The following is a 22,005-nucleotide window of genomic DNA, read 5'->3' as shown; positions in this document are numbered from 1 at the left end:
GGGGCAGGGCCGCCCGCCGCCGCTCTCCCGCTCCTCCCCGCCCCGGGAACCCCCCCCCTCCACGTCCTGGAGATTTGTTTCGGCTTTTTTCCGGTGGGGGTTGTGGAGCCGTTGCTTGTCCCCGCTGAACTGTGGCAACCACGGTCGCCATGAGCCCCGAGGGACTCGGACTCGGGAGGCTCCATCGTGTCAGAGGGCAGCCAGAAGCAGTGGCATGGAGAAGTCACTCAGGATCTCCGAAACCACCTTGTTCATAAATTGTGAGTAGCTCATATCAAAACAATCTCCTGCTAGGTGAGTTGCTGCCTCTGAGGTGTATGTGCGGGGCAGGAGGAAGCCCGGCTTCCAAAACCAGAGGGCCACGGACTGAGTTTTGTCAGGGCCCATGGGAAGGGAAAGCAGAAGCCCAAAAGATGGAGCTACATCTGCTGGTTTGGGGCTGTTGTATTAGAAGCGTCCCGCTCTCTTCTCAAGGCATCTACATGGGGGCAATGTTCCCAGGGAGCTGTAGCAAGTGCCTCAGTCTGTTGCAAGATTTGCTTGCTGCTTCGCGTTCAGATCACCGGGGTTAGTGCTGATGTCCCTGTGTGGGGATATTCTAATCACTTGTGTGCTTTTTTCCCTCCCCCTAGAGTCCAAGCCATATTTCCTACTCCTGACCCTGCAGCACTGAAGGATCGGCGTATGGAGAATCTGGTGGCTTATGCTCGGAAAGTGGAAGGGGATATGTACGAATCAGCGAACAGCAGGGTGAGATGCCATCCTCTGTCATCCAGTCGTGTCTTCCTTTCTGCCTTTCTCCCATAGTGATTGGGGAGGAAGAGGAGACTCCCAGGCTGAGGAAGTGTGTGTTCAGGGACTGCTGGATGGGGTCTAGGAACCAGCCAGCTGTAGGCTTCTGCCTAGGTGTGCGAGGAATCGGGGCGGTGCCTGTTGGGGTGTGCTGTGCCTGAGACTTCTCGGGGTCCCCTGCAAGCAGCATGAAGCTCTTCCCTGTGATTCTCCCAAAGTAGTATTGGACACGAGAAGAGAAATGTCCAGTGTTGGCCTAATGGTTGCCAAGTGCCCCTTTTTGCGCTGTCAGCGCAGCAGCCCCTGCGAAGGGAGAGCCACCCCCACCCAAGCCAAAATGTGTGTGTGGAAAGCTGTTTCCCAAGCTTGTATCGCTGGGACCTGTTGCCTTTACTTACTGTGTATGTCATTTTCCTTTCCTGATTCGTATTCCTCCCCAACAGGCAGAGTACTACCACTTGCTAGCGGAGAAGATCTGTAAGATTCAGAAGGAGCTGGAGGAGAAACAAAGAACCAGGCTGCAGAAGCAAAACATGATCCCAAATGCTCCAGGCATGCCACAGGCTCCCATGAATCAAGGGCCCAACATGGGACAGCCCCAGCCAGGGATGTCTGCAAGTAAGAACAGTTGGGGATTACTGACTACCTGGTGCAGGGGAATCCTGTACTGTCATGGTCATCATGGTCAGGCTGGTGACCTTTTCCCTCTTTTCATTTCACAGGTACCTTTGTAAAATTAGTCTGCCAAAAGTTAAGCAGAACATGATTTTTATTTCTTCTGATTGCTTCTTGTTTTTTTCTGAGCTGTTCTACCTTACTTCCCTTTTTCAAAGGACAGTACTGTGAACATATGACCAAAGGTTACAAGTCTATAAACATTTTTTCTTCAAAATGGCTGCCTTCCCCTATGCTGATGACAGAAATGAAACCCTTGCAATGTTTTTGGTTTTCTTAATGGTGTCAGCATAGGAGGTGAGAGGAAAAGCATTACTAAAGCTGTATGTCATTTCCCACTGCACTCAAGAATTTGGAAGCTGGCCCTGTAACTAGAATGGCTGCCACTTCATTCTGGGAGTGAAACTAGGCTCATGGACTGCCAGGATTCTCATGAGCTCTTTGAAAGGACAGAGAGCAGAAAACTAAATAAGGAGGGTCTGGAGAAGCAGTGGATGAATTTACGCAGCCTAGGGACATGAAGCATGAGCTCCCCGCCCCAGAGCATGGGTGAGGGGACAGTCCCAGTAGACAAACTCAAAAGAGCCAGTGTGCCAGTGCTCCTATAGGAAGCTGTGGTGATGATGAACAGAGTTCGTACAAAAAGCTTCTCCAGCCACACAACATTTTGCTGAGCGGTTGCGTCCAGCTCTGAGAAAGCAGCCTGGCCTCTATCCTGCAGGATTAATCCCTCCCATTGCATCCTGGCCACCTGTGATTTCATCTGACAGCAGCCCTTTTGTAACCATCTTTCTAAAATTTCTATTTCAGATGGCATCAAGACAGAGACCAGGCCCAGAGCAGCAGTAGGGAAGGAGATAGGAAAAGTGAAGTCTAATCTAAGTTTGGGGGTTTGGTTTCTTGAGCTTGTCAGTGCTTTTAGATCCCTAGAGAGAGGAGCTGGCTTTACAAAGAGATTCCGATATTGTTACATAACAACGGTTTAATTATTAAAAAGAATATAAGTATTCCTTAATAAATCTGAATTTGATTCAAATGAAAACGAAAGTATTTAAATACTATTATTTATTGAAAAGGTCTACTTAACTGCAATGACAAATGAACAGCTGTGGGATGGGGACTGACTTTAAACCCGTTCTGTGTCAAGGCAGAACTCATTTTTGCTTAAGCGCTTGGGAAGCCGTGAGCCAGCCCGTCCATGTCCTAAGGGAGCAGTGCTGCTTGTTCCGCTCTGGGAAGGAAGCAGGGGATGAGCACCCGCAGTAGCTCATAATGTGTTACGTGAAAGATTATTGCAGTAGTAAGATTTAATGAGCCTTTAATTTTGTATCTGTGTCTTTTCTCAAGTAGCTTTGTTGTCTAGCAGTATTTGCAAGAGAATAACGGCCTCTGTAATTTATTTCACTATCAACTGCATTGTTTGAATACTTTAAAAGCGGTTTTCTGTTTCCTAACAGTGCTGGAGGATTGTTTGGAAAACCTGAAGCCGGAGGATCCCTGACTCTATGGAAATCTGCTGATCAAGTTGCACGCTGTAGGCTTTGCAAGCTCCCCACCACTTTTTCTCTGTAATTATGCTGTGAACCCAATCGCTACCCTGGATTCCCAGCCTGTTCCACACTGATAGTGACACCCTTTTGCGTTTAGAGCAACAGGCTGTAGCCTCGTGTTAGCGCCTTTGGATTGCCTGAAAGAGCAATCCTTGTGTGTCTGTCACATTGGGAAGCCTTTGGAATGGACCTTGTCCATGCTGCCTTACTTTGGGACTGCATGCATGGAAGAAGAACTGCACGTGCGCTTCACATGTCCATTGTGTAGCTGCTCACTACGAAGTCTGTACAGAGTAGGAGCGTACCAGGGTTTTTTCTTTTTACAACGTCAGCACAATGAAGGTGATAATAAAAGGGGTATAATGGGAAATAATTTAATAATTCCAGAATTCACTAATTCCAGGGGAGGTAGCTTTTGCATAAAAGAGAATCGATTGCCAGAGACATGCAATGAGACACTTGCTGCTTGGCTGTTCTTGACACCCAGCTGGGGCAAGGGATGTGGCTCCCAGTAACCACTAAGACCATGCCACTTTTAGATGGGGGAAGAACAAAGCCAAAAGGGAGATGTGAGAAACGCTTGCTCACGGATAAAAATGTAGAGAGGACAGAGTCTTCGAAGCAAAGATAAAAGTTTATTCCGGATAAAAACAAACAAGTCAGCTGAGTTGGGTGCCTCTCAAAAAGAGCACACCTAGTTACAAAATTTCCAGTATTTATGTCCTGTCCCCTTTTCCCATTGGTCAGGTACTTCAGGGCGCACATTCTTTCATGACCAGTTAGCCTATCGTAAGCTAGTTCTCCTTTTAAGGAGCTGTTTTTCTCTTACGCTGTTGACACACAAAATGGCTGTTCTAAAGGGCAGGTCATAACCCTGCCCATGCCATCGACACACAAAATGGCTGAAGCAAAACAATTCCTGAGTTCTGTCTCTCACAATCCACCCCCTTTTACTTATTACATTTTTGCTGAAGCCCATTCACAGTATTAACTTCATGAAAAACCCTTCTACTCACTTTGTAACATGGTAATTAACAAGATAACCCAGCAGTCGCACATATAACCCAGCAGTCATTTATCTTCTCGTCATCATCTGTGTCCATGTTGTCGGTCTGTAATTTTCTGTAGTACTCTGAGGGTGCCACTCATTCTCCCCTTATTTATCTTTTAAAGGTTAACTTAAGGGGGTTGCTTCCCTGAGTTACGGTCCATTCTCCAAGAGGTGGAGCTACTGGCCCTTTGACTCTAGTAGCAGGAGTCCACCCTTTTTCTTCAGTCCTTACGGCTGCTTCAGTTATCAGGAGTACCAGAAAAGGTCCTTCCCATACTGGGGTTAGGGTATCCTCTCTCCGGGATTTTACGAGCACCCAGTCTCCAGGCTGTATCTGATGCAGACTGAAGTCCAAGAGGGCTGTTTGAGGTAGCAATTCACACCTTCTCAAGTCTGTAAGAAATTGAGTTATCCCCCACAAATAATTTCTAAGCATTAATCTCGGGGACTAGTACACCTTCTCCTCTTCCCAAAGATGGGAGACCGAACAACATTTCGTATGGTGACACTCCTAGATCTTTTCTCGGCACCGTCCTAATCCTGAACAATGCTAGAGGCAAACATTTGGTCCATAGCAGCTTAGTTTCCAGAATAACTTAACTGTCACTTCCTTACTGGGTACTAAGAGTTGCATTTCAGCGCTCTTATCTAGAGCCACTTCTTTTGCCTGTTCATCAGCCAGTCTGTTACCTTTGGCTTCCAGAGTATTCCCCCTCTAGTGCCCAGGCACATGCGCCACTGCAATCTCTTCTGGCTTGCTCAGAGCTTCTAGTCTCGATCTTTAGTTTGGTATTCTATGATGTCAAGGCAGTTGTGTTCTGGTTTTCCTTCCTCAATTTCCCCATATAAATATTGAGCAGGGTTGAGGCTTTTGTCAGTGGTTATTACTAAATGATAAAATCCTTGAATCAGTCAGCCACCTTCTAGATTTCTGGCTTAATATTGTTCTGACTGTATGAGGAGTGGACACTATCAGTGCTCCTCCAAAAGTCAGTTTCCTGCTTTCCTCCACCGATAGGGCTGTTGCAGCCACTGCCTGCACACAAGTTGGCCAGCCCCGCGAAACTGGATCCAGCACTTTGGATAGATGAGCTACTGGTCGTTTTTGCACCCCCCCTCCCCCATATTTGGGCCAACACCCCATAAGCTATACCATTCTCAACATTTACATACAGGTGGAATGGTTTTTCCAAGGAGGGAAGAGACAGCACAGGCGCCTGTATTAGTTTTTCTTTCAATTGTTCAAATTGCTGCTGCTCCTTTTGTGTCCATTCAGGCTTCTCTGTCTCCTCTTGCAATTTCTCATATAAAAATTTAACACATTGGCTAAAACTTTCGATCCATAGCCTACAGTATCCAAGAAGACCTAAGAACCTCCTTAATTCTTTCTTACTCTTCAGGAGAGTAACTGCTACAATACCAGAAATTCGTTCCGGGTTTATTCTTCTCTTCCCTTTGCTGATCAAATGTCCCGAACACTTTACTTCTTTCTCTACAAACTGCAACTTAGTTTTTGATACCCGGAACCCCTTTTCTCCTAAAAAGTTTAATAACTTAATGGTGGCAGACCGAACTTCCATTTCATTTTTACCAGATATTAACAAATCATCCACATACTGAAGCAGTTGGATCCCTGGTGAAAAGATACAGGGTCTTCCCACTCAAAAGCAAACATATCTCGACTTTCCACTGCTAGAGGGCAGGTCCAAAAGGCATCTTTGAGGTCTACCACGCTAAGCCACTCATGATCGTGAGGTATTTTACTTAATGTATAAGGATTAGGCACAACTGGGTGATGCTGTTCGGCTCCCTCAAATCCTGTACTAACCTCCAACCTCCATCTGCTTTTCTTACTGGCAAAATAGGTGTCTTGTAGGGGGACATGCATGGTTCTAAAAGGCCATCTTTTAACAGTCCCTCAAATCACAGGTTGAAGCCCTTTCCTCCCTTCCAAAGATACAGGGTATTGCTTCACACATACCGGTTGAATTTCTTTTTTTCTTTAATTCTACTCTTAAAGAGGGTATATCTAGCCCCCCTCTATTGCCATCTGCTACCCAAACCACTGAGCCAATCTCTTTCTCATCCTTCACCGTTAATTTAAATAGCTGCACCACCATTTTATTATCCTTTGGAACTACTCCAATCCCTAATGGAATTTGTAAATCTCTCCCCAATAGGTTCACTCCTGCCTCTGGTATCACTACCAAGTCGGCCATAACTTCTTTGTTATCCCCCTGAATCATTACTTGTTCTACAATAGGGACTGAGAACCCTTCCCCTTTTACTCCAATCACTTTAGTTGTAAGTTTCCCTGTCTCATACCCTTGTGGAGTTTGTATTATACTTGACTTCTCAGCTCCTGAATCTACTAAAAACAAACATATTCCTCCTTCTGGGGTCCTAATTTTAAATCTATCAAGGGCTCAGAATGATGATCGGACCCCAGAAGGTAGAGCCCCTGACAGCCCTATTCCTGAGAATAGTCATCGTGTTCCATCATCTGGAATAACTGACTCTCCTTCTGTCTCATTGGACATTCCCTTCTGAAATGTCCCTCCCTTCCACAATAAAAGCATCTCTTGGAGCCAACTTGCCACCCAGGTGGGGTCTCTCTTTGCCCTTTCTGGGTCCTAGAGCCCCCACATCCTGGTCCATATGTGCCCCCCCCACTTCCCACAGCTTGGTAACCTCTCTTTTTCCTTCCCTTTCTCCGGTTGCCGCTTCATCACCTGCTCCACTGTAGCCACCATCAATTTGGTTTTAGCTTTTTGTTTCTCATCATCTCTTCTAACATACACCTTTTGGGCCTCCTGCAACAAATCATTTAAATCCTGGTCATGCCAATCTTCCAACTTTTTATATCAGGCCAGGCCTTTGTAACAAAATTGACTTTCAGTAGCTCTCGCCCTGCACCACTCCCAGGATCTATTCCTGCAACATTGTTCTGATCCCAAATAGGTCTTGCTGTGGGGAATTTCTGCTCCCTCTGAATTTCTGCTCCTCCCCCTCTCTGCACATCAGGAGAATTTTCCCGCTCCCAGATTCTAATCCCAGCAGCTCGAATCATTTGTCTTTCCTCTGGCATAAACAGGGCTCCTAAAATAAACTGCATTTCATCCCAAGTATAAAGATTGGGGCCCCAAAACTGGTCAAGTTGTTCTGACAAACCTAAAGGATCTTCCAATAACTTTTTTGTTTCCTTTCTAAATTCCCTAACCTCAGTACTGGTTAGAGGTACATTCACGAACCCCACTCCTCACGGAACTCCTGGCATGGGCACTTCTTTTAAGGGGAACATGTTTCCCCTAGATTCCCTGTTAGAAGAGGGCAAAGGGAAACTCTGGACACCCCTTTTAATCTGTTCCAACTCTGTGGCCCGAGGTCTTCGTAATTCCTCAAGTAAGGGGGCAGATGGTCGTACAAGTCCATCCCCTTCTTCTGTGCTACCTTCCCCTTCCTCTTCATTTTCCTGGGGCTCAGCCCTGGGGTTATATGGAGGTGGTAAATGATCTAGAGGCTCCCATTTCTCTTCCTTTTTTCTTTCCTTCTTTTCCCCAAAACCTTTTGCCATAAATAAAGGGTAAGACCCTCTCCAACATAAAGCATATTCACTCTCCTCTTGATTTGCAGGCTCCTTACTATTCACATATAAATTCAGAGCCTGACAAAGCCAGTCTTCCGTCGACCCGAATTTTGGCCAATATAATGGGTCAGATTGAATGGGTTAAAAGAACCCATTAGAACATACAATATTGTATCATCTTTTTCTTATCCTTTCCCTGGGTGCAACCCTGCCCCCAATTCCCCAGCATCACCCCTAAAGGACTGTCAGGTGGAATGCTCGAACCAGGATCCTCAGATCCCTCTTCTTGTTCAAAACCGGTTTTCTCATCTTTTCCCTGGCTGCAACCCTGCCCCCAATTCCCGAGCATCACCCCTAAAGGACTGTCTGGTGAAATGCTCTAACGCGGATCCTCCGATCCCTTTTACTAGGCCTATTTCCCATTATCTCAGTTTCCTGCGGGACTCTGTTCACCTAGAACCCTTTCACTCTGCCCCCTGGTGCTCCTTCTCCTCGCGGAGCGGCACAGCCCACGTGGTGCCCCTTAACCGGTCCCTCTCCTCGCAGAGAAGCCGAACCACGCAGATCCCGCCCACATGGAGCCTGTTTACCGGTCCCTCTCTTTACGGAGAAACCGAACCGTGCAGATCCCGCCCACGTGGCGCCCCTTTACCGGTGCCTCTCCTCACAGAGAAGCCGAACCGCGCGGTACCCGCTCACGTGGTGTCCTTTTACCGGTCCCTCTCTTCACAGAGCGGCAGTTACCCCGGTCACGTGGCACCTTTTACCGGCCCCTAACCGCGGATCCCGCCCACATGGCGCCCCTTTAGCGGTCCCTCTCCTCACGGAGAAACCAAAGCGCGCAGATCCCGCCCACGTGGCGCCGCTTTCCCGGTCCCTAACCGCGGATCCCGCCTAGGTAGCGCCCCTTTACCGGTGCCTCTCCTCACAGAGAAGTCGAACCGCGCAATACCCGCTCACGTGGCGGTGCTTTACCGGTCTCTCTCCTCACCGAGACGCTACTACCCGCGCAGATCCCGCTGACGTGGCGCCCCTTTACCGGTCTTTCTCCTCAAAGAGAAGCCGTCAGGGGTTCCTCTCCTCGCGGAGAAGCAAAATCGCGGTTACAAGGGCTCCACGCTCACTTCGCAGGTCTCCCGCAGGACTCCGCTCACCTGGAACCCTTTCACTTCTCCCCTTCACCGGCCGGTCTCCTTGTGGAAAAATGGAACCGTGGTTTAAGAGCTCCACACTCACTTCACAGATCACCCTGCATCTCATTCACACACTTTCAGTCCCACTCTCCAGCCCGGGTAATACTTAACAGCCAATTTTCTTACCCTGACTTTCCCAGCCGCCTGAGTGATACTTAACAGTCAATGCTCTTACCTGGGTTCCATGCACAGAAATTGTCAGATGCCGCGTGTAATTCAATTTTATCAGCTTATCAACTTTTCCTTTCTCTCCCTTTTGCTTCGAGAGTCCTCCATCCGCATAGGACCCGCTGCCCTCCACGAAACGAGGCAGTAAGTTGGAGACTGCTAAAATCAGCAGGGCGCGTCCCTCCATCCTTGCTGCCTCGTCCCACAAAAACAGGGGTGCTGATCCCACGCGAGCCCCCAGATTGTGAGAAACACTCGCTCATGGATAAAAATGTAGAGAGGACAGAGTCTTCGAAGCAAAGATAAAAGTTCATTCCAGATCAAAACAAGCAAGTCAAGTACCTCCCAAAAAGAGCACACCTAGTTACAAAATTTCCAGTATTTATGTCCTGTCCCCTTTTCCCATTGGTCAGGTACTTCAGGGCGCACATTCTTTCACGACCGGTTAGCCTATCGTAAGCTAGTTCTCCTTTTAAGGAGCTGTTTTTCTCTTGTGCCGTCGACACACAAAATGGCTGAAGTAAAACAATTCCTGAGTTCTATCTGTCACAGGAGAGAAGCATTTGTACTCTGAAGAAGCTATGCTATAAACACATAAATAATTTTAAAACCAACTGCATAGCACAGTAAGCACTTCAAGGCCTCTTTTGCATAGGTGATACTTTCTTTGCCAAATAAAATATCTATTTATGCATGACATTTCCAAGACTGGTGATTTGAGGACATGCAGAGCAGCAACGTTAACTCATGTGGGCTGTCTACCATGCAATGCTCGGACACGACAGGGCAGGGTGGGAGGTCGCTGCCATGCTAATGGCGTTCCTCATGCCAACAACCAAATCCTTACCCACTCACCAAAGGTTCTAGGAAGCCCTGTGCAACCTTGGTTACATTTAAGACCCACAACTCCAGCTGTGCGTCTCCACGGGGCTCACATCGTTTCAGTGATGCTGATGGTTGCTGGGCATCATATCCATCCATGGGTCTGAAGTTTGGGGGGTTTGTTGTTTACATAAGCTGCTGGGACTGAGAGCACTAACCCAGGACTACGGGAACGGACGGGATGCGCCCGCCAGCAATCCCCGGCGCCGTGCCCTGGGAGGCGGGAGCTGGGCCCGTCCTCTCCTCCGCCCCTGGGTGGGACCGCCATCAGGCGCCATGGCTGCACCTCACCGACGCCGTGGAAGGAAAAATAACTACAGCTCCCGTCGTGCCCCGCGGGGAGCGCGGCGGGAATAAGCTGTTCTCTGATTGGTTTTCTTTTCCAGGCTGCTGCCAATCAGAGGCGCCTCTGGGGGGGAGACGTGCTCGCCGCGCGCGAGGCGGGCTAGCGGCGTCCTGGGAGCCATGGAGCAGGATCGGGGAGAGGTGAGGGGCGACGGGCCGGGCTTGGCCGGCCCCGGGGCTCCCCCGGGGGCGAAGGGGGACCGGCCGGCTGTGTGGTACTGGAATAACGGCTGCCCGCGGCCGGGAGAGGGCGAGGAGGGCCGGTCCGCCTCCTCCTGGTCGTCGTGTTGTTATGATTGCCGGCGTGGCCGTCCGCCCCGCCCCTGTGCTGATGGGTACCGGGCTGGTGCTGGAGGGGATGATGGGTCTGACCTGGGACGGATGGGCCTCTGAGTCCCCCTCACCTCTCTGAGCAAGCTGCGGGTGGTGCTGTCCTTGCTTGTCAGCCCTGGGAACTTGTAACATGTCTGCAAGTTTTATTCGCGTTTGGTGGAAGCGTAACGATCTAAAATCGCTCACCTCCTATGAGCTGAGGGAAAGTGCACACCCAGAAAGGGGTGAATGTGCTTTTTTTTGAGGAGTTCAGGCCTTTCAGACATCAGGAATGCTGTCTGAGGATGCGGATCTGCAGGAGAGCAACTCTGTCTTTAGGGGAAAACTTGGGATACCTTGGGTCTGTTTTGTGTGAAAGCCAGGGAGGATGTGGGGAGACAGCAGTGGGTGAAGTCTGATCTTCCTGTTCATGTAACTGTAATAATACACAGAAGCTAGGGATCGGCAGGAATTTAGCACTGGAAGCTGATGGGCTTGCGGCTGATCTTTTGTTGTTGCCTGCTTGCATGAACAGTTGTATCCTAGTGCCTTGTGTGGCTGTTCCGGTCTACCTTTCTGTTCCATCACTCTCTGTGCTAACACTTCTTGTTGCTCTTTCATGAGTTGCTAACACTTTTCCACAGCTTTTTTTTTGCACTTATTTGGAGCTCGGTTCAAGATTCTTCTAATCTGAGAAACAGTCACTGGATTTCTGTACTCTTTCTTCAGTTGCTGCCTCTACTCTCTTGCTGTAACAGCAAGCGTGAAGAGGTAGTGAAGGTGTTTGGTTATGGAGACATCTAGTTGTTGTTGACAGAAAAACTCAGATGTTGTCCTGTTGTCTTGTTGATGCAGCTTCTGAACTGAGGTCAGCTGTGGACTATGCAGTTTCCAAAGAACATGAACCTTCTCCGGAGTTGAGTTTGTCCTGCTGACATCCAGGCTGTACTGGTCTTGTGAGCTATGGTGGCCAGAGTGTGCAGCTTTGTGCTCTGTGCTCAAGCTTGTGGTGACTTTAATGTTGACAGTGTCTGCAATACTCTGCAGTTGTTGGGAGAGACAGTGCCTGGACAGACACAGTCTCTTCTGTCTTTGTCAGCATGGCAGTGTAGTTCCGTGGATTCTCACCGTGTTCCTCAAACTTGTCTTCTATGTAGCTGCAGCTCTGTGGTTGGTTGTTTGCTGTTGGGAAGCGGAATGCAGTTTGTGAAATACCTGTAAAGGGAGCTGTTGCAGGGGTAATAGCTTCCCTGGTAGGGATTCAGACTCCTGCCTTTGGGGTTATTGCATGGACACATTGCCCACCACAAGGCCTTTCCCCAGTCTATGTGGCTGCCTTGGCAATGAAGGCAGGTTTCTTGTGGGATGTGGTCTAAAATGTGTATTTTAAAGCAGACTCTCTCTTTTTTCAGTTGGTGTCTACCTTCTGCCACAAGACTTCATCTTTGGAGCGGACAGAGGAGGAAGGTGATGATGATGAGGAGGAGGATGAACTGGACATCTTTGGGGGTTATGACAGCTTCCGGGGCTACAACAGCAGCATGGGCAGCGACAGCAGCTCCTGTCTGGATGAGTCTAGTGATGATGAGGTGGCAGACCGGGAAGCTGGAGAGCTTCCAACCTCTCCTGTGCAGCAGCCGTCCACAGGCCGGCTCACAGAGGACAGCGGCTCTGAGCCAGGTACTGCCCTGCCTGCCTGTTCTACCTAAAGCACATGTGTGACGGAAAGAACAAGGGCTGGGGGAAGCTGAGGGGTGTGTGACTGCATCTTGAGTGTGCTTTGAGAGCAGCACTGGATTGAGACTGCATTTTCTGGGCTACATGTGGGAGCTGCTATGTGTAATGAGGGTTACCTGAGCTCAGCTCTGTCCTTGTAGTGTATCAATCCTGCCAACTGCTCACATTTTAATGCCTTCCTTCTCAGCTGTGTGCGAGATGTGTGGCATTGTGGGCACCAGGGAGGCTTTCTTCTCCAAGACCAAGCGTTTCTGCAGCGTTTCCTGCTCCAGAAGTTACTCCTCAAACTCCAAGAAGGCCAGCATCCTGGCCAGACTGCAGGTAAATCAAAGCCCTTCCTTCTTCCCCGGGGATGAAGTAGGATGCGCCTGTATGCAGGGGTGGGTAGTTGCTCTCTAGTTAAAGATCAGACTGCCATTACCAGTGGCTTGTTCTTCCTCCCTGAAGTCCCCAGAGAGCACATGTCAGCTGAAAGGTGGTGCTCCCTAGAAGCTGAGAACCGACACACTGATATTTCATCTGCTGTTTCTTCTTGTTCCTTTGAGCATTAGTAAAAATAGTAGTAACTTGAAAATTGCCCTAAGGAAGAGATGCGTGCCCTGCTGGCCAGTTGCAGGCATTGGCTTCCTCTCCTGTGCCACTAGTGTTCCTAATGTTCCTTCTTTTGTAGGGGAAGCCACCAACGAAGAAAGCTAAAGTTCTGCACAAGGCAGCCTGGTCAGCCAAGATTGGGGCCTTCCTCCATTCTCAGGGCACGGGGCAGCTGGCAGATGGGACACTGACAGGCCAGGACGGTGAGTGTAGGCAAGGTGTGAGAAGGTCTGGCTTCTGGATTCAAAGAAATGGGGATACCTGGAGGGCTCTAAGCCCTACAGTCCTCTTCCTCCTCTCTGGTACACCGCCTTGTACTGAAACAGTGTGTGTAGATCTCACTGACACAGGCTGGCAGGACGCAGGGCACATCTCTCTCCTTGCTGGTGCTAGTAGAGCCCTGGTGGGTTCCTGCCCGTCCACTATTGCAGTCTCATCCTTGCCCCTCATGCGACTTGGACTGAAGCATAAGCTCTCTTGTCACAGTCTCATGAGGTACTGGCAAAGCTGCCTTAAAGGTGCCCTGCTGCTCCCAGCCATTTGCTGCCCTACTCCTGTGTGGAGTTATATTTAAGCCGACTCATTCACTGATCAGCTTGAGGAACAACCAGTCACTGCAGTTGAAGGAGTAGCAAGCTGCTGTGTTAGGGCAAAAGGGAGCCCCAGGGGGTGGCAGCAGGGATTGATCCCTGAGCAGACTGCTGCTGGAGCCTTGGATCAGGAGTGACTGTGGGATTAATATCTCAGTGCTTCGCTCTGATTTTTTGCCAGCACCCTCTGGAGAGGCAAGAACTGCTGATATGACCCTGCAGCATTGCTGCTGAGAGGCAAAGCTGCTAAGTGGTTTTGTGCTGACATGATGCAGTCTCTACTTTCAGCCCTGGGCTGGATTTGACCCCTTTTTTTTGCCCCTTCTGCCCCCCCTTCCCCAAAAGCAAGTGACAGCAAGAATTGATTAATAATAAATTGTGCCTCCTGCGGGGACTGGTCCCTGTGCACTCGTGGGATCTAGTTCCCCACAAGGGAAGATGCTCTGGAATGCAGTAACCCTGTGTGCTGGGGTAGAGGGCTCTGTCCTGGAGCAGGCCACAATGTGGCTGGAAGCTGTAGTCCAGTGGTAACTGAGTGCTCTGTCTTTTCTATAATCTCTGATTTTCTGCTCTCCTGTCTGCTTATAGCGCTTGTCCTGGGCTTTGACTGGGGAAAATACCTGCAGGAGCATGGCTTCAAGGCAGCTCCTGTCAGCTGCTTCAAACACGTGAGTTCTTTGCTGCGCCTCGCAGTGTGCATGGGACATGCCATATGCATCCCCTGTACTCCTGTGACAAGTGGTGGGGAGAGACCTGGGGAGCTAGTTATTAAGCCCCAGATGATGCAAGGAAAGAAGTTGGGGCTTCTCACAGCTAAGAATGGGAGTCCCACAGAAGGACAAGGAGTTTTGAGGGAGGATGCAGAGGGGGACTTGGTAGAAGCACTGCCAGTGGTGATTGCCCAGTTGCTGGCTGTGGACGGAATTAGTTCTGACTGCGGGGGATAGCAGAAAGCTCCTGGTTGCCTTTGCAGTTTGTGTGGGTGAGCACAACCCAGGGTGATCTGCAGGGAGGAACTCAGCTTATGTGGGCCTAGCAGTAGCTGCCCCTCCAGCATGTCTGGTTCCTATCATACTGATTTGAAATCCATGTGGGCCAAGTAGCCAAGGCAGGTCCATGGAAGAATGACAGTTCTTAGGTATTATAGCAGCCCCAGCCTCTCTGTGTATTAAGACTCAATTGTTATGTTCCTTTTGAGTTGTGATCTGTGATAATACTAACAAAATTTTATTTTTCTTGAGGATTGGTCAGGAATACATGGCAGTTTGATAGTTAGGGATTTTGATACCATAGGGGAATGGCAACAGCTACTTTGGGATAATAGGACAGCTGGCAGTAAAGTAGTTAAGCGTTGCTCTACAATGTTCTGCCTTTTGGGATCCTCAGTGAACACCCCAGTGAGATGCTGGGATAGTTTGGTTGCATTTCAGGCTGTTGGCAGATATAGGAAGAAGGCTAATGCATGCAAACCTGGGGCTGAGGTGAAAGTGTAGCTGCCTAAAACATGTCTCTGAAAGCTAGAATGAGGGCCTGAGCTCTAACTGTCAACATCCCTCTCCCAATGTGGCTTCCTCAATTCTTCAGGTGCCGCTCTTTGATCAGTGGGATGATGTGGTGAAAGGTATGAAAGTGGAAGTGCTGAACAGTGATGCTGTGCTCCCCAGCCGCGTGTACTGGATTGCGTCCGTCATCCAGACTGTAGGTATGTTTTCAATGTAATTCCTGATAGCTGGGGATGACTAACCTCTGAGGGAAGCTTTGTAGAGCCAAGTATAGCTGGTGAAGCAAAACATCAGCTCTTAGGAGCTCTGCAACTGCTGAGAGATTTGGGAACAGGAAATACCACAGTACGGGGGTGGGAGGAAACCGGCATCTGGTTCCTGTTCTGGTTGCTGGGCTCTTTGCAAGGGCGGTTCTGCCTCCAGAATGGTTAGAGAAGCTCTGATACCCTATGCAGAACTCAGAAGGTCATGCTGTAGGAAATAAGCCTGTGGTGCCCAATGGGGAGAGGAGAAGTTCTTGGCCTCTAATGCCTTGCTCTGATTGTCTGCTCTGTCCTGGCAGGGTACAGGGCCCTTCTGCGATATGAGGGCTTTGAGAATGATGCCAGCCATGACTTCTGGTGCAATTTGGGCACAGTGGATATTCACCCCATTGGCTGGTGTGCCATCAACAGCAAAATCTTGGTACCACCACAGTGTAAGTTTGGGGTGAGACGGGTCAGCACATGCCTGGGCACGGAGGAGCCTTGGTTTATGCCTAGTGCAGTAGGACAGGTGCTCCTACTGTACATGGGACTACAGCTCCATTTGTGTTCTGAGTTACAAGGAATAGTTAGTTCTTTGGGAAGCTGGAGGCTACTTGGGCTGCTTCCTCTGCATCTCCCTGTGGTTGACTTGGGGTGCTGGATGCAGAGGTGGTGTCAGACCTGTGGACAGAGGCCAATGCAGCTGGCCATTCCTCATTCTGACCCACGTGGTGGCTGTGCTTAACCTTTGGGTGAACTTTTTTGTCCTATATCCTGGACAGTGTCTCTGGGGAGCACACTGGATCCACCCCCTGCTCAGCTAGCAGTTTGGAGAGGGATGCCAGTTTAGCAGAGTTCTGGCAAGTTGAGAATTGTTTGGTATGGCTCACGTGGTTTTGCTCTAATACCACTTCCACATCTAGATCAGTGGAGTTGGATATCTGCTTGGCCCACCCTGTTCTGTAATGGTGATCCCTTGCAGCCAGTTGTGAGGTTGAGCTTGCAGAACAGGATCTGCCTTAGAGCAGGTACAAGATCTGAATGTGACAAAGGCCTTTTAATGCAGATAGACTCTCAAAGAAGGTGAAAAATGTAGTGTGGTGCTGCAATTCCTTCAGTCATAAAGGTGTGCTTTTTCCCTGTGCGTATGTAGCTATCCATGCCAAGTACACTGACTGGAGAAGTTACCTCATGAAAAAACTGGTGGGGGCCAGGACCATCCCAGTGGATTTCCACATCAAGGTAAATGTGGGATGCTGTCATTTTATGTGTGGAAATGAAGCTGAAGCCAAGAGACCTGTGTGCAACGTGTCTCTTCTGGTTCTGATCTGTGCAACTCCTCTATGTGTTCCCTTGAAACCCAGGCATAGCAGGGGCAGTGAGACACCTGTAATGATCCTATAGGTAATGGCATAGCCCCTATGGTCAGCGCAACCGTTTCTCCTTTGAGTCATAGATAGGCTTTAAAAGCTGTTGTCATGTCAACCTCTGCTGGAAAATACTGGGGGTGAGTTTGCTTTTTTGCTGGAGGGAGAGGACAATGCAGCTTCAGCCTGGCCTTTCCCTTCCCTGTTTCAGTGCTGGGGAGTGGCTCTGAAAGTCAAACCCTTTGCCTTCAGTGTTGGTAGCACAGCAGTCTGCAGGGAGTGAGAGGCATGTAGGCTTCCTCGAAATGCAGGGAAGCAGCTGTGCTGTGGCTTTGTCAGCTTTATAGCCCATGTGATTGTTTTGTGTAGCCTGCACTGAGGTTAGACCTTGTTGGGGAGAAAAGACTCCTGTTGCTGGTAACTTTGTAAAACACAGGTAAGGAAGACGGTCCCAGAGACAGCAGGCAGGAAGGCAGGTGATGGGTTTTCCTATGTGTGAGGTAGTTGGTGGTGCTGAGCTGGAGACCTTGACATAGTTTGTGTTTCCCTTGTTCCTTCTCTGAAAGTTGTGAGGATGTTTGTAGCTGCTTGTTCCTGGGCCACAGCTTGTAGCTGAGAGACCATGCCATTGAAGGGAAGTGGTAGAGCGAGACAGATGTTGTCAGTATCTTTCTCCTCCCAGCATCCCCAGTCCCACCTCATGAACAGGAGGTGAAAGGGGAAGACCTTCCCTTCAAAGTTCTGGATTCAATTATAGGCCATTTTGGGGGTCTGAGTCTGTTTTAAGCTGTGGCTCTTAGTTGCTGCACAGCATTCTGGGATCCTCAGTGCCAAAATGTCAAGTGTTCTTTTAACACCTTTAGGTGGATGTGTAGGGCTAGGCTGTATCACCAAACTGAAGGTCTCAAAAACAGTCAAAAAGCCAGTGGCTCTTTTTGAGTGCCTGTGTCTTTGAGTCAGTCTGCAGAGTAACTCTGGCATTGGAGGTGGAGTTGACAGAGAGATCATCATGATGCTCTTCCACTAATCGCAGTAAAAAAGTGAAAATAAGGGCCTGACCTCTTTTAAAGTCAACTGAAAATCCTGTTGCCCTTTTGGAAGCTACATTTCTTACTGCTTCCAGCCTTGAAATCCTAATGGTCTCATGACTGAAAAAGGCATGCCATTCCTTGCTCAGTTCCTGCTGAACAGAAGTGACATCTGTTTCTCATGCTCAGAACATTCACACTAGGTGCTGGCTGAGCACACTTGCTGGGCCATGGTGGGCATAGCTGTTATGGGGCCACAGGACAGGGGAGATTTAGGATGCGTGTGCCCAACTGTGCTGGAATGTGTGGGGTTGGCAGTTCCCTGTCCCCGTGCATCCTTTCCCAGAAGTGTCTCCCAGTCAGCTTTGGGCAACGCAGGGCGTTGGCTTGGATGTCTGTGGGGAAAGCTGTTCTCTGAAGTGTTTGGGGGAGGAAGACACCAAGTGTGATTGATCCCACCTCCTCTTTTGGTTATTGCTAGATGGCGGAGAGCATGAAGTACCCGTTCCGGCAGGGCATGCGGGTGGAGGTGGTGGATAAGAACCACGTGTCCCGGACACGGATGGCAGTGGTGGACACGGTGATCGGGGGCAGACTGAGACTCCTCTATGAGGACGGCGACAGCGATGATGACTTCTGGTGCCACATGTGGAGTCCCCTCATCTATCCTGTGGGCTGGTCACGGAGAGTGGGCCACAGCATGAAGAAAACAGGTGGGGATTAGGCCACCACATGCATCTTCCGATTTGCTATGAACTGCCTGGACCCTGCTGTTGACACCAGTCTTGACGTGCTGGGAGTCAGGCAGTTGTCTGAGGACCTGACAGATAAGGTCTATGCAGTCATGTGTCTGCTGCTTTTCCCCCTGGATAGATAAAAGCCCAGTGATCTGCTGCCACAGGTCAGGACAGAGGGACTGTAGGGTTTCTTACCTGAAGCAGATAGTCTATCCCCACAGTGTGAGAATGCAGACTCTGCAACATCAGATGTTTATAGTCTTTTTGAGGAAATTCATGCTGGCTTCTGTAATACTGGATGCCATCAGGTTGTGTTTTTTCTGGACTTTACAGAGAGGAATTCTTCATCAGCTTAGGCTGGCAGAAGAAAACAAGACTCAAGCCCTGCCGATCCTTTTTGTTGTGTCTCCCTTCCTTGCTGCCTCTCCCTGGTGATTACAGCTGTATGTAGAGGTGTCATCACTAGAGCTCAGGAAGTTTATCCATCTGCTTTTGAACAAGCCCTGCATCACAGCCCATGTTATGGGAAGGTGTAGAAGGACTGACCTGTTTTTTTTATTGTCTTCTCATGGTCTCTGATCTAGCTCTATCATAGCTGCTGAGCTCTCAACAGATAATTAATAGCTAGTGTGTTTTCTTACTGCTGTTGCTGCAGGTTTCTTACCTCTCTTTGTTTCTTCCATTCCTCGCAGAAGAAAAACGCAGTGACATGGCAAACCATCCCACCTTCCGGAAGATTTACTGTGATGCTGTACCCTATCTGTTTAAAAAGGTAGGACAAGTTTGCCTTTCTGTGTTGGCCACAACAAAGGAAGCAATGATACTACTTCCTTCCATGGGTATATATGCTGCTGTGTGGGTTGTTGAGGATGACTCATTTGTTGTCTGTACAGCTATAGGGCAGTAAGGTGTTTGGGGTGTCAAGGCTGTGGTTGGGCAGGGGCAGGTCAAAATAGAAAGATGGAAGAACTAAAAGTCAATGACAAATTGAGGAGTTCCATTGAAGGGCGAGCAGTTGCTCAGAACTTTGAGTTGGAGAGGAAAGACGATTGCATGGGAGTGACCTGTTCAGACAAGGGGCTGGTTCATACTGGTAAGGACTGAGATGAGGAGGCTTGCTTTGCTGTGGAGCAGTGGCCAAGTGCTGGGCTGGGCTCTCCGAGTGACCAGGGCCTTAGCAGGAGATTGCTGACACAAACACAGCATTAGTCTGGCTGCCTCTTTGTACTACTTGTAATTTTTCTTCTTTTCCCTCCCAACTTGGGTTGAGCCAAGCAGAGAAGCTCTAATCCTGTTTGCACTTGCTGTGGTTGGTGTCGGGGTGGGACTGTTCCATATCCCTGACAGCACATGGTATACCAGAGTCTCCCTTAGGTACGAGCTGTCTATGCTGAAGGTGGATGGTTTGAGGAAGGCATGAAACTGGAGGCCATTGACCCCCTGAATCTGGGCAACATTTGTGTGGCCACCGTTTGCAAGGTAAGTTCAGTGGGTGGAAGGGGGTCTACTGTGTTTACTGGGGATAACCCAACCTCTCAGGTCTTTGCAAATGAATAAGACCGGGTAGGATTTTGCATGAGGGAGAGAAGAGGGCTGTCAATAGCAGTAGGCAACTGGTGTATGGAGGGAATTGGGGCATTACCTCAGAGGTCTGAGAAGCTGATGAGACCAGCAGTTGTCCACATGTGCCTAAGTGAACAGCATGAAGATGCGCATGCTTGGTCTGCAAGCTCTGTTCAGTGTGGGTGACTGGCAGCCACCCTTTCTTCACCCTTGGGCATGCAGCAGGGAAGATTTGTTTTCCAGTTCTTGGAGTCCATAAAGAAGAGGCCTCTGTAGTGCTGCCTTGAGGAGAGAAAGGAGAGGGTAAGAGTTGTGGGCTGACCTCTGTGTGGGGAATGGTGTGTATCTGTATGGGCAGCATTCACTGGTATAGGAAGCGTGAGGACAGACGTGTCTCCTGCAGTATCTCTTGATGAGGTGGTAGTGAGCTCTACTCCTGTGCTAGTGTTGGAAAGTAAATTGCTTGGTCAGGTTTCCTCAGTGAGGTGTGTTGCATGTCCTAAAGCATAGCATCGACTTGGGCTTTTCTTGCTCCCTGAAGGAGCTGTTTGCCCTTGTTGAACCCAAGCAGAGGACTTTGACACTTGGGGTTTGTCAGGGGGATGCTAGGAAAGCTCTTCGTGTCTAAAATGTTCCCTTCAGCCATTGGTTGGAAACGTGAAGAGGCACGGGCAGACATGCCTATCACATTTGGTAGGCACCAGTTACCATTGAGTGACGGGATGGTACATTCTTGTTGCTGTAGGAAGTGGAAAGTCTGAAGGTGGTGCCCTTCCCTTCTGCCTAGTAACAAATTCATGAGCTGGCTGGTGTAGAGGGTCTCTGGGCTGCCAATAAAGTCTGTTTCTTAGGGAGGACAAAGCTGCTGACTGTTTATGGCTGAGTCCTTTTCACAAGCCTATTAGTGTTGGTCCCAGTCCTGCAGAAATTGCTGCTTTGGGGATTAGCTTGTGTTGACTAATGTATCAGGAGAACCTACTGCATGCCCTGGAACAAATTACGTTGCATTCTACTATCTAGTGGCAATTGTGATCCATCTGTGGGGACTGTTGGGAGGATCTTTTGAGAGAAGAGATTTTAGAGCAAAGCTCTACACTTATGCCCTTCACTCCCATCTCAGGTCCTCTTGGATGGGTATCTCATGATTAGCATTGATGGAGCTACATCTGCTGATGGCTCTGACTGGTTCTGCTATCATGCCTCCTCACATGCCATCTTCCCCGTTAACTTCTGTCAGAAGAACAGCATCGATTTGACCCCTCCAAAAGGTGAGATTTGGACTCTGCCCTGCGGTACAAATCTGCGTGCAGAATGTGTTGGGCTGTGCTTTTCTGAGAGGTGTCAGGTTCAAATGAATCAAAAGCACAAGATCCCAATCTCCATGTTTTTTGGGGAGATGGACTGGCTCTCTGAACCAGCCCTACTTGAGGTCTGCCCATATACTGAGTCTTGATACTTTATGGAAAGGACATCTCCACAGGGCATTAATGGCATGGTGGTCAGCTCCTGGCAGATGAGTGGGAGAGGTGTACGATCACTAAACTGAACAGAATCAAAGGTTTAAAGGACAAGGCGGGGGGGAAGGGATAAGTAGAGCCATTGCTTCATGACTCAGTACTTAAAAGTGGCAGGAGTCACCTCTGTTCTTCTTGTATGAATAAATCTGAGACCAATATTTCTGCAAAACCCTGGGAGGCAATCACCCTAGGAGTGTGTTTACCGCTTCATGCGGCCATACCCAAAAAGCCTGCTCTGAATTTCTGTGTTGCAGCACTTTTGTGCAGTGCTGTTCTGTCTTCCTTTGATGTTCCTGCTGGTGGGAGAAAGATTGGTCTTAGTGGTGTATTTTGAACATACTTTTTCCTGCCTGCTGCTTCTCCTCAACTTTCGCTGTGGTCTGGATATGTGACTGACAGAGGTGTCCAGAGTTGCAGTTTGCACTTTTTTGTATTTGTCTGCTGGAGGAGGGTCCTGGACTGCCATGGAATCTGTGCACTAGATTTATGTCCAAGATTAGACTGTATGTGCTGGTTAATGAAACTGCTTTGCAACCAGTTGCTATGCCTCCTTCCTGTCTATTCTGCCTTTTCT

The 22,005-nt window shown here is 49.1% G+C and overlaps 1 protein-coding gene across 1 annotated transcript in view; it reads left to right on the top strand.

The window, feature by feature from the left end:
- The first annotated feature begins 10,362 nt into the window (after positions 1–10,362).
- L3MBTL2 (l(3)mbt-like 2 (Drosophila)) overlaps positions 10,363–22,005 on the top strand; it is a 16,749-nt gene continuing 5,106 nt past the window's right edge. The window contains exons 1-12 of the mRNA XM_009895249.1: positions 10,363–10,383; positions 11,967–12,234; positions 12,479–12,612; positions 12,962–13,085; positions 14,061–14,140; positions 15,057–15,174; positions 15,537–15,671; positions 16,373–16,461; positions 18,096–18,327; positions 19,044–19,123; positions 19,726–19,830; positions 21,035–21,182. Coding sequence (XP_009893551.1) covers positions 10,363–10,383; positions 11,967–12,234; positions 12,479–12,612; positions 12,962–13,085; positions 14,061–14,140; positions 15,057–15,174; positions 15,537–15,671; positions 16,373–16,461; positions 18,096–18,327; positions 19,044–19,123; positions 19,726–19,830; positions 21,035–21,182 — 1,534 coding nt within the window. The remainder of the gene's footprint in view (positions 10,384–11,966; positions 12,235–12,478; positions 12,613–12,961; positions 13,086–14,060; positions 14,141–15,056; positions 15,175–15,536; positions 15,672–16,372; positions 16,462–18,095; positions 18,328–19,043; positions 19,124–19,725; positions 19,831–21,034; positions 21,183–22,005) is intronic.

The sequence above is a fragment of the Charadrius vociferus genome, unplaced genomic scaffold (assembly GCF_000708025.1).
Source record: "Charadrius vociferus isolate BGI_N301 unplaced genomic scaffold, ASM70802v2 scaffold251, whole genome shotgun sequence".
NCBI lineage: Eukaryota > Metazoa > Chordata > Aves > Charadriiformes > Charadriidae > Charadrius > Charadrius vociferus.
The sequence above is the reverse complement of the archived record's forward strand: the minus strand, read 5'-3'. Positions and strand labels throughout refer to the sequence as shown.